This window comes from Epinephelus lanceolatus, chromosome 3, assembly GCF_041903045.1.
Source record: "Epinephelus lanceolatus isolate andai-2023 chromosome 3, ASM4190304v1, whole genome shotgun sequence".
Classification (NCBI taxonomy): Eukaryota; Metazoa; Chordata; class Actinopteri; order Perciformes; family Serranidae; genus Epinephelus; species Epinephelus lanceolatus.
Window position 1 is genome coordinate 18830621 of NC_135736.1, and position 12470 is coordinate 18843090.

Genomic DNA, 12470 nt, shown 5'->3' on the forward strand with positions numbered 1-12470 from the left:
CACTTTTTAGTTACCCCCCCCCCCCAAAAAAAAAAAACTCAACTTAGGACTCTCGTCTTGGCTCGCCGTCGCACCATGACCTTGACGCACGCGCACTATTGTCATCTATACTTTGAGTACGTCCTGGCTGTAGATGACTGAGTGTGGATGCTAGAGGGCGCCAGGTGCTTTTCTTTTTTTCTAAGCCACAAAGAAAACAATGTTGCTAAGAAGGATCATGTTTTGGGAAACTCAGCTCTGCAGCCCAAAACATTTCCTAACTGTATTGGCTCGTAGCTACAGCGCCTAAGAGACAGCGGATGGAGTTTAACCAAGGGACTGTTAGACTACAACTGGACAAAACAATTGAACGGTATAGGAAACATGCAACTGTCTTCTACAGTGGAGTCACTTGCCTGATACAAAGGGTTCCTGCAGATCCTTAAAAAATGTCTTAAAAGTCATTGAATTCAGTCACCTAAAAGTAAGGCCTTAATAGGTTTTAAAATGGCTTAAATCAATGTTTCAAAAATCTTAAAAATACAAAGACATGGGAAATAGGATCTTATGAACTGTTTTTTTCTGACATTACATTGTAAAACCTCAAAATAATTGCTGACATATATATTTTTTTTAATAATTCACAGAACGCATCTTGCATTAGCATCACACAGATCAGAATAGGGGAACCAACAACGCTGATAATTTGTTTCCAGGATTACAAGAGTGGAGGATCTACTGTCTGCCAGCTAGCTGTCACTGTACCTTGAATAACATGAGAAAGTGCAAATTCAACAAGAATTAACTATTTAGCCAAGATTTCATGGCATGGCTGAAACTGGTACAAGGAAAGCAAACAAGGCTCAGTGTATTTTACACAAGAAATTTTTCAGACTCTGTCAAGGCAGTGGATGTTCACATGCAGAATGAGGAACAAAAATCGCCAAGAAAACCTGACTGCAAACGCCACATCCCAATTCTGTTGAGGTCTTCAGTTTAATTCAGAATGGCATTAAAAAGTCTTTAAAAGTCTTAAATCTAACCTGACTTAACCTGTAGAGACCCTGATATAACTGGGTCACAAGTAACGTAATAATCAAGTCATAGCAATAGGTACAGAAAAATGCCTTTGAAAATCTATATATAATCAAAGAGAGCTCTGTAAAGTGGAAAGCAGTCGTTTCAAAGGTCAGTTATGTTAAAAAGAGCCAAACAAACAACTGAAAAAATATATGTGTTTATACATAAACACATTTTGAGGTAGTAAAGTCACTGTCAGACACGTTGAACTGACTTTTGTTTCTGAACCCTTTTAGTGAGGCAGTGTGGATAAGGACTCTGCTGTATGTCTTCTGTAACATCACACGCTGGTCAAACACACACCAGTGGGACATGCTCACCTTGGCCTTGACGAGAGCGAGAAGAGCGTAAGCTGTGGCCTCCAGTGTGTAAATGCGTCCCTTAGGTGTCGGCCAGTGGGATAATTCTGGGGAAGACACACACAAATTTGTTTTTGTTCCTCTGCTCTACCTGGAATAATGTTATTTCACAAATAATTACCCATTCCCTAATCTTAAAAGAAAAATAATGTCATAGAAATTTAGAAAAAGAAGGAAAAATGTGCTCACAAGAATTTCTGTCCTTTTAAGGTCATTGACAGATAAGGACTTTTAAGGCCAATACAGATATTGATGATTAAGAGATTAAAAAATCTGATAATTGGATTTAACATTTAACATACTCAAGATCCCTTTCATTTAGTTGATCAAAACTGGTTGCCAATTTACATTGTCATTTCTGGGGGACAGTCTACATAAATGTTAATAATTACCTCAAACATATATTTGATAGTAATTTTTCATGAATGTGTAATTTGTATGTTTATGAATATGAGTTTAAGCATATTGCCGTGTGACGATACCTGGGGCAGCAAACTTGTTGAGGATTTCACGGTCCAGTTTTTTTTCATTGGCCAGGGCATATGACGACATGGTAACGGCATATGGGTTGGTGAGGCTGGGCAAACGCTTCTCCAGGTAGGCCACTGCTTTGTCAATACTGCCTGGAAGACTCTGGACAAAGGGAAAGGAAAGGAAGGAGAGGGGAGAATAAGGTGAGAACGGAGAGATAGCAGAGATTTCAGTATGAATATAAAAGGCTGTCAAATGAGTCAAATAACAGTAATGCATCTATTTGAAATATCCCCTTCTGTTCAAGAATTTCTCTGGATTTGACCGTGGCACAACAGCTCAGGCCACGTTGAAATGCTGCAAGATGTTTTGGTGCCTCGCTTTGCGATAAGAAGAAATAACAGAAGTTTGGGAACAAGAGAAAACAGTGGCATACAGGTACAGGCTTACTCACATTAACAGTGGCTGCACATAGTGTGCGTGACTCCTGCATGGCAATGAGGCAGAAGGCCGTCATGGAGGCATCTGAATCTGCACCGCGCACATCTCCCTACACACACACGCATACAAACTTGTATTATTCATATAAGTTGATAGTCAATGGTCAATTAATGGTGGTGGTCAATTAAATTAATGTACGTACAATCATCTCTCCGTGAGAAACCTTTCCAACTTCTCTAAACAAGCCGTCAGGTTGCTGGGCGTTAAGAATCAGAAACTTGATGGCTTCACAGATGTGTTCCTTTTGCACCGCCACCAGATTGTTGGCCATGGCAAACACCTTGGCAACATATGCTGTCAGCCTTGGAGAGGAGAGGAGAGGAGAGGAGAGGAGAGGGTGTTAGTTTAGTTTCATGTACTTGGCACATGAAATACATCATCCTCATATAGTCAGGATCTAAGCTAATCAAGGGTGTGCAAACAACTACATATGAGTTCATGGATGGTTGGAGTGCCTCACCAGGTGCTACTTTGGCGATTGGCCCAAACAGCAAAAGACCCATCATTTTTACGGAAGGCCAGCTCGTTCCGGTAGCCTAGACACAAACAAAAATACATAACATAGTAATACATAACTTCTTTTACTGACAGCTATTCAACTTGGAACCCAGCTGGAGGAGTCCTGTTACATTTTTTTCTAGGTAGCGTGTGTTACTGTCTACCAAACTGCCTTTTCTGATACCACCTCAGTCAAGTCAGAATTTTATTCAAATCTGAAAATTAAAATTTTGGTTGAAGTATGTTTCAGCCTCAAAATGCTATTGTGCCAAGGCCTTTTAAAAAATGTTTCCAACATGACCTGATGTAGGTTTCTGCATGATGTCGTTGTGCTGTGGACGCCATGTCAGTTCGGTTCCAAAAAGTTGCTTTACTTCCCTTTGTATTCATTTTGAGTCTCTCTGTGGTCATTTTAGTACCTCTTTGTAATCATTTTGTATCTCTTTGTGGTTGTTTTTCCCCTTTTTGCTGGTTGTGGTGCATGTGTTTGTCTCTTTGCAGCTCTCTTGCATTTCTTTGTCGTCGTTTTGTGTCTCTTTGTGAACATTTTATGTGTCTTTGTGGTCATATTGAGTCTCTTCCTGGTCAGCACATGTTAATTTGAGGGATAATTTGGAGATGAAGGCCAGGGGGGCCTAAATCTCTCAAACATGAGTAGTAGTGTTAGTTAAGTATTTTGACAGAAACAGTCATTTTGCATTGTAGAATACAAAGAGTTGCTACCCTGACCACTGATCAGTTAGGGGGTAAGCACTGTAAGCTATGTCACGGCATTCTGATAACAGTTGAGTTGGAGTTTCCACTTGAAAAACACAAAAAAGAACACTGATGGTGCCACCCTTTAAAATACCGCACATATCCCTTGTCCACCAACAGAGTGGGCTCCGCTCCGGTAGCCACGCCTAGTTTTGAGCCATTCAGATTTCGATTTGGACCAAAGGTAAATTGGTCTGGAACCCAAAAAGTTAAAAAAAAAATAGCAGATTTTTCTTAACCTGAAGTGTGAACCGTCACATCAGTGGGTGTGTCACATTCTACAGACTGGAAAGAGAGGATAATGAATGCAACAATAGATGAGTCAAATGAGAAATCATTGGGAAAAAATAGCTTACAGTGGTCTAATTAATAGTTGTTCCATGCTTGTTTTTTGGATAAAAACAAAAATTTGTAATAACAGAACAAAAGCTCTCAGGTAATCAATGAAATCTGCCACTTTGCTACTACTGTTTGTTGGTTCAAGATCCAGAGCTAATTGGTGTAAAAGGGACATGGAGCTTTCTGGTACCTGTGCTAATAAGTGTCTGTGTGTGTGATTGTGTGTGAGCTTACCGGTCTGAATGTGTTGGAGGGCTTCAGCACGTTTCTGAAAGCCCACAGCCTCCCACTGGTTGGTTTTGTCCAAATATGTGGTTGCAATGACCGGCAGGGTCATGTGGATCATGTTCTGCTCTCCACAGCCTGAGGGCTGATAGATCAGACTACCCATAGATTTCCCACTAATGGCGTTCTCCACCAGTGCAGCCACTTGTTCTCTTCCTGCACGTACACACACAAACAGAGAAACCAAAACACCCGGTGAGGTGGTCATTTCCCAATAAGAATTACACCAGTTTACACCAGTGCAGAGTCCAGTGTACAAACACAGTATCACATAACATGACAGAATCTATCTCACCTGTCACAGAGATCTGTGTGCTGGTAGGTGTGTTTGGAGCCAAATCTTTCTTAGGAATTCCACTGTTGAGAGTTTCTTCTTGTTTACCACCTAAAAAGAGAAACAGTGGGTGAGTTTGGGGCTCAATTAGCAGGTGATGAAATTATATATATTACCAAATTACCGCACATTGCGGCTATTATATGGGTAAACTCACCAACTCCTTTATTAGTGGGATCTAGAGTTACAATCTGAGGATGTTTAATCAGTACGCCTTCAGGCTGGAATAAGGATAAACATTAGAAATCACAGTTATTTTTGAGTAATCTCTATCGACTGAAGTGTAACAAAATGCAATATCAGAACAGCCATTTATACTCAAGCAGTAAAACCCAGGTGTCAATAATCCAGTCATATGCTGTCATATGTGTTTGGGAAGTACTAAGAATACAGCCGGATGAATGAGACTTGGATTATACTGCTCGAATTGAGTGAGAGTTCGTAAACGATGTTTTGATATAGTTTTGCTGTTGTTAAACCTCATCCCCAGTCAATCAATTGATTTAATACGTTTGCCATTTTCTGTGGAGACGTGAGAAAAACAGTTTTTTTCACATATTCAAGGACTGTTTCCCATTTCTCTTACCACCACCCGTAGCATCTTCATGATTCCGTCATTGAGGGACGAATCTTTAACAGCTGCTTTGACCTCAACGGGGTAGTGTCCATCTTTCATGGGAATAATGATGAAGGGTACAGATCTGGTAGTCAGGGGCCCAACGTTGACTTCCTGACGATACTTTCCACGTTTAGAAGCTGAACTGCACACGTGCTCCTTCTCAATCAGATCCACACGCACCTTGAAAACGAGACAAAGATGGAGACAAAGACTGAGGTATATGTGCCGTTGATCAAAGATGAACCCCTCCCCCACCATCGTTAGGATCATAATCATCAGTTTCATTGTGGGTTGCCTAACCAAGAAGCAACATTGGGACGGACATATATGAAACTGGGAAGGTTGGGGGTCCTCCCTCAGAAAATATCCAGCATAAGAAATTTAATTTCTTGCATTCTAGTTAATTTTTATGCACTACTTTGTATATTTCCTTAATCAATTTAAGGTGGGAATGTCTTCTGCTGCTTCTTCGCATTTCTCTGATGTTTTTATCACTGGAGTCAAATGTACATGTTATAAATATTAAGGGGGTGCGTGACCCCTGTGTTCCCCTTAAAATTGATGCCTATGCTTCTAACAATGATGCATCTGGACTTTAAAGAAATGTAAAGCTGAAAATATTGCAGTGAGGTTGCTGCAAGTGTTGGACTGACCACCATGTGAAGCTATAACACTTATCAATGATTTCATTCCATTATTTGAATCGTTAGTCCAGTGTTCATTGTTGTTTTTGCTGTTTTATTTGCAAACTCCTGAGAAAAATATCATCGTCTCAATAATAATACCGACTTACGGTGATAGGATCTGGGCTGTAGTTGTGGAGGATTGCCTTCACTTCGAGCTGCTCTCCACGGACGGCAGAGTACGGCAGCCTGAGATCGATGAAGAATTCCTTGCGGACAATTACTTCTAACGGCTGGCCGACACAGATTCCTTTTAAGATAAGAGGGATTAAAAAACAAAACAATTGATGAAACAGAAAGAGAGGTAGGGGAATGTGTAAGGGATTGGAGAGGTTTAAAGTTGGAGGCACAACTAAAACACAGGAGAGATTTTGGTCTGTGAATTCTCACCATTAGTCGGTGACAGACTGATGCCAGTGAACTGCCAGGTTGTGATTGAGTCTTGCAAAGGAACGTTTTTCGTAAATGATGTGGTGTCACTGAAACAAAGAGAAGTGTTAATGCTTTGAGCAGTAAAGGATAGCTTTAATATCCATGGTGTCACTTATTAATGTAGTTATCAGTGTATTTTATTATGTCTATATTCCAGTTGACTCACCAGTTGGGTGACTGTCGAGGGCAAGTAGGCAATTTGATATCAGACCACAGCCAGCTTTCAGGGAACTTGGTGCGTGAACCAATTTCATTGCTGTCCATGTAACTGTTGTCCTCCTCCTCACCTAAAGTGAAATTTAAAATGTTATTATTTAGATTGTTTTCTAACTACCAGTATAACCATGATGAATAATCACCCAGGGCTTCAACCCATCCTTCGTCCTTGTCTCTTACTTCGAGCCAGTCGCAGGTTATCCTCCTTCATCTCAGCTCGCTGGCTTTCCATCTCCTTACAGCAGTGCAGGAAGGCTGCGACACAGGCTGCACCATCATTGATGTACTCTGAGCGTCTCTCACATGTGTATGAGAGAAAAGATTTCTGCATGCCATCCAAACAACACTCACGTTCCAGTTTCTCTTTATACTGACTCACTGGAAAGGAAGAGGGTTGTGCAGGAGAGAGAGGTAAGGAGGTATGAGTACAAGAATGTTTTGAAGCATTTTTAAAATAAGGCACATGAGAAATAGAATTTTTTCCTTTATTCATTTACATGCCCTCTATCTGTAGATTTAAATAAGGAACAACAAAAAACAAACAAAAAAAAAAAATGGAACAAACAAAAAAGAGAAACCTGCCAGAGGGGAAGAAACAAGGGCTCCGTTTCTCTTCAGTATGAAAGAGGAGCAGTATGAAGGACATTACTGACATATTAAATAAATAAAGAAGTCCACTATAATCATAGTGGAGAGCCTGATCTGGGTGACATGTTAGTTTAGAGCTGTGGTTCTTACCTAAGCTGGTTGAGACATCCATTATAGTGGTTCGTTTCTTCCTGCTGGGGGCCGCACATTTCATTTCTGGAAAAGCAACATAGACAAGATCTTTAACAGAACCCAACAAAGTTGGACTTAGACTTGACTTTTTGCACTATATCATTGATTTGAACCTCATACAATCAGAGTGAGGTCATTTATCAGGTTGGACACATGGACAGGGTGTGAGGGTGAGAACATCTGATCTACAGTTGCACACAGGGAGCCATGATCAGCTCGTGTGGCAGTCGCCATGGTTGACTGTTGACACCAACATGGAAAGGCCTCAGAGGGTTGGTTCACGCAGGAACATCATCTCACTTACCCCAGTTTTTGTTTTATGTGCCAAAACTTTAAGAGAATGGATTTGAGAAACAGTGTCTCCAAAACTATCTGCAAGTCTTGATACCAAAAAGGGGAGTAAGAAATTTAGGGCCAAATTTTACACCCGGCAGAAAGTGGAGCACAGCCAGCGCCCACGTTGTGTAAATAGCAAATGTACTTCCATTGTATTTTCATCTGTGCGCTCACGAGCCAGTAGGTCTTAAAATGAGGAGTGGTCAGTTGCATTGTTGGCATATTGCTAATTTGAGGCAGCAGAAAGCTATTACACCACTGACCAACAAAAACCAGGTCTAACAACAGAATGGCGCTGTATTTTCCTGCTATTTAAAGAGCAGCCTCTGTTTGTTCTGTTGGAGAAATACACAGTATTTGCATTTACTAGACATTTAGCTGTTTATTTTTTACTGAATAAATGGTCCCTGTTCTGAATTCTCATTGGACCTATCCAAATTACTGCTTTATTTTTCGTCAGATTAGTGCATCCCCATTAAGAGAGACACTGTGTGCATTTACCAACAAGGAGCAGTGTAGCTTCAATAATTATTTCAGACGCTACACATTTAGTTCTGTTTCCTCCGTCAAGTTTATACCGACAGCTTTTAGTTTTGCTGCTTAAATGTAGCGTGATATTTGCTGCAGTCACATTACAGCTCTTACTGCATTACTTTCAGCAGCTTCTCCAGTTTGCCAAATCTGCCATGTAAACAGTATTGTACAAGCTGCAGGTGTACCTGGCTTTTAAAGGGAGTGGGAGATGACACTGATTGGTTGAATACATGTTTAAAACACACCATCCTTAATTGAGGAACTAAATACAACTCATTGTGCTTTACTTTGCACCTAGATTATGTGTCATTTAACTTGCAAAAATTCAGTTGGTCACACCCTAAATGCACTTACACCATACACTGCTGATCATTAAAATAGGACCCACAATTAAATTTAGTTGAAAAGACCCTTTAATATGAAGGTTTTTTTTTTTAATTTCATTGGTACAGTATAAAAGCCTAAAGAAGCTACGTTCAAGGTAGGAGAGAGTAAAGTAGTGTCACCTTGTCTGTAGGCAGTCCCAGAAGCCGTGCTGGACTCAAACAACAGCCCAGCATCAAAAAACACACCCATACCGTCCTTCCCTCCACCTGGTGTGCAGCCTGTGTCATACTTCTCCACAATATCCCACACCTGAGCACGATGGAGGTCATTCACACACAAAGATACAAACAAACAAGACATATGGCATGAGACATGCTTACTCAGGCAATGTGTTTGCTGCAGGGCAAAGTTATACTGGACATAATTTGAAGCCAAAATCTACCACGAAAGTTCACGTGTCATTTGTTTAAATAGATTTTTAAATTAAGCAACTTTCAAAAACTTTATAGATCAATATGAAATAAAAAAAATGACCTTTTTCTGGGTGAGACGATGCTTGTTGTTCAGCACATAGACTCCTTTGTCGACTGCCACCAGTCCTACTGTGGACCCTGGGTCTCCAGTGACCTTCAGACCAAACATCCTGCGAGGCTCATAGGATGGAGCAGGTCTCGATGACTCCAGTGTCAGCTACATGTGAAGGTGAGATCAATGAATGAGACATGCTGTTTTGTATTTGTTCAAGCAGTTTCATATGTCAAAAATAAGTTTGAGTTAACTTTATCAGTTTGTGCATGGGTGTAGCCTGTTGTTTGCACTTTAAACTGTGCTATATTAGTGTTTATGTCTCACCGAGCCCATGCAGGAGTCCTTCACATCCACCCAAATTGAGTCTGATACCACTTCATTGCCATTTGTATGGTAGTAGGCAACGATACGGAACGATGGCAGCATTTCTTTGGTGATGGGAACGATCAGGGAAATCAGTACTTGACCTCTTGTCTTGTAACGGCCGTTTTTCACCAGCTGACCTCTGCTCAGGATCTGGGGACACAGATTTGGATCAGTTCTTATCACAACTACACAGGTTGTGGAATGCAACAAAAATAATTATATGTGTGCACACATGGTGTTAAACATCTCTCACCAGGTATGTGATGTCACTATTGTGATTTTCCTGTCTGTTGAGGTTCAGGTTGATTTTCAGATTGTCTCCTAATTGCAGCTCTGCTGTATCCACACCTGTAAATGTGACATGTGATAAGTGCTTAATACTGAACAAATGTAGTGCATGGTACATACCACTACCGCTACCCCTTTTATCTTAACCACCTGATGTTATTTCAGGATGTCCCTTACCTATGTGGATGTAGTTGTTGCTTTTGGTGGTATATGGGACAGCTGTCATGCTGGCTCTTGCTTGTCTTTCAGCTGAAATACGAGGATCATTGGTCCTTGCCTGCAATTAATGGCACACACGGGTAAATATACACAAACAGATCTTACTATATAATGACGAAAACTGTCTACGGGTGTGCCTGTGTGTCTGTTCCACGTTTTTCTCCTCACTGACTTGGTCAATCCATGTGAAATTTGGCACAGTGGTAGAGGGTCATGGGAGGATGCAAATGAAGCAATATTACATCAATTGGCCAAAGGGGGACTCTATAGCAACCGATTGAAATTGCAAACTTTGAATGGGCATATGTCATGCCCCGTATGTGGTAGCGACATGAAACTTTGCACAGAGATGCCTCTCCTCATGAGGAACAAATTTGCCTCAAGAACCCATAACTTCCAGTTATATAGATTGTCCGCCATTTTGAATTAAAACAAAAACACTTAAAATCGATCTCTTCCTAGGAAGTTTGACCGATCTGCATGAAAGTCGGTGAACATAATCTAGGGACCAATATCTAAAGTTCCCTCTTGGCAAAAGTTGGAAAACTTACTAAAACTGAGCTTCTATAAGGCAATGAATATTGCGGAGGGCGTGGCTCATCACATAAAGGTGTATCACATCTCAAGGGTTTCACCGATCACCTCGCAACTTTGTAGGCATATGACCACACATAATCTGAGGGGACCCCTCCATTATTGACCCAATCAAACAAAATGGGGGCGCTAGAAAGCTAATTTATTATCTAGGCCTAACCGCCATATTGATTTTTCCTAAATTTGGTAGATATGTAGAACAGGACGCCTCAAGGTGACTGGAGAAATTTAACTCCAATTGGCAACTGGGTGGCGCTATAACAACAGAAAAATGCTTAAAAATGGCTAAAATGCGACCGATCGCTGTGGCTCCCCCTGTGGCCGAATGTTTGTTTTTTTCTTCCTAATTTTTGGTATGACTAAGTCATGGTATGGTATGCTGTACATAATCACAGAAACTGTCAGTTTGTCATTCTGTCAGTCAGTCATTCTGTCTGTCCCACGTTTTTCTACTCACTGATGTGGTCAATCTATGTCAAACTGCATATAGGCATTGAGGATTGGCATAGGTAGAAGGTGACAAAGCCACCAATGGGTATGGACTAGTTATTAATAATACATGAAAAGTCTCAAGTGTCTCCTATCCTATCTTAACTTATTGTAGCTTTGCCCGGCACAACTTAACCTAGCAATATAAAAATGTTCAATAAACTGACAAAAAGACATAAAACTGACTAAGTTAAAGTCCACCATGCACCTACTGTACAGTAAACATGTAAGCAGCAGAGCCAAAACAATCAGCTATAAGGAAGCTAAAAATCTGTTTAGAGCTGCAGGGTTAGGTGATAGCACTGCCTGGTTTCACCACTAAATGTGAATATCAAAATGTCCATTAATAGAGGTTTAAAGGGACATTTAACCCTTAAATCAAAAATGAAGATTTTCCTTTTACCTGTTGTAGTATTCATCAGTCTAGACTGTTTTGGTGTGAGTTGCAGAGTGCTGGTAAAGATGTCTGCCTTCTCTTGAATAAAATGTAACCATGTGGCACTCAGTTTGTGGTGCTCAAAGGACCAAAAACAAACATTTGAAAAACTCGGCAGCGATGTCTCTCTCCAGAAATCACGACCCAGTTACTCAAGATAATCAGCAGACTTTGTTGTGAGCAGTTTCATGTGGGAACTATTTTCTTTTTACTGAACTACACCTGCCAACTGTGTCACCACAGAGAAGGAAACATGCATCTACTAATGGACAAGGGGCTCGGGCTACAAGCACAGCTTTAGATATAAACACTGATGGACTCATCCACAGCAGCGCTGTAACGTTAGCTAGTTCAGTGGTCCTAGGTGAGCTAACAGTAGATGAACACTTCCCTCTGCTCAGTGATATGATTGGTCGGTGTAGTTTAGTAGACAGAAAATAGTTCCTACATCAACAACAAGGTCTGTGGATTATCTTGAGTAACTGGGTCATGATTTCTGGAATGAGACATTGCTGTTGAGTTTTTCAAATGTATTTTTTCCACAAGCTGAGTGCCTTCTAGTCCCATAATATTCCAGAGAAGGCAGACATCTCTTCGGCCAATATCTCCAACATTCTGCAGCACACACCAAAACAATCTCATCTGATAAATAGCACTACAGGTAGAGGAAAAGTACATATTTTTGATTTTGAGGTGAACACTCCCTTAAAAAGATTTCGGAGACTTACGTTGATTGTCAGTTTTGCGTTCCCTGCGACTGTATTGATGGTGAGCCTTGCCATGCCATTGGCTGCAGTGAAGCCCTGCACGTTGCCTGGATCGACCACCACTGCAACACCTTGTGCTGGAGTCTCATCAGGATTCACAACTTCAACCTGCCATCAGACACACACACAACCGAACGATCAGAAAACGTCTAACTGCCTTATTAAAACACATCTTATTAAGGTCAAACACGTTATTAAATTAGTTTTCAGTCACATGTACTATGTATTATGAAATAAGTAGTTTATGGTGATGC

General features: G+C 40.8%; 1 protein-coding gene across 1 annotated transcript in view; it reads right to left on the reverse strand.

Annotated features, from left to right (window-relative positions):
- The window catches only part of LOC117254690 (uncharacterized), a 75078-nt gene that overhangs the window by 7120 nt on the left and 55488 nt on the right, over positions 1-12470 (reverse strand). The window contains exons 55-74 of the mRNA XM_078166593.1: positions 12178-12324; positions 9889-9988; positions 9677-9771; positions 9382-9573; positions 9064-9219; positions 8709-8838; positions 7291-7356; positions 6733-6930; positions 6503-6623; positions 6295-6383; positions 6015-6154; positions 5189-5401; positions 4760-4823; positions 4564-4653; positions 4218-4424; positions 2851-2926; positions 2533-2692; positions 2344-2439; positions 1901-2051; positions 1380-1465 (exon numbers count right to left, since the gene is read on the reverse strand). Of these exons, the coding sequence (XP_078022719.1) occupies positions 1380-1465; positions 1901-2051; positions 2344-2439; positions 2533-2692; positions 2851-2926; positions 4218-4424; positions 4564-4653; positions 4760-4823; positions 5189-5401; positions 6015-6154; positions 6295-6383; positions 6503-6623; positions 6733-6930; positions 7291-7356; positions 8709-8838; positions 9064-9219; positions 9382-9573; positions 9677-9771; positions 9889-9988; positions 12178-12324 (2577 nt within the window). The remainder of the gene's footprint in view (positions 1-1379; positions 1466-1900; positions 2052-2343; positions 2440-2532; positions 2693-2850; positions 2927-4217; positions 4425-4563; positions 4654-4759; positions 4824-5188; positions 5402-6014; positions 6155-6294; positions 6384-6502; positions 6624-6732; positions 6931-7290; positions 7357-8708; positions 8839-9063; positions 9220-9381; positions 9574-9676; positions 9772-9888; positions 9989-12177; positions 12325-12470) is intronic.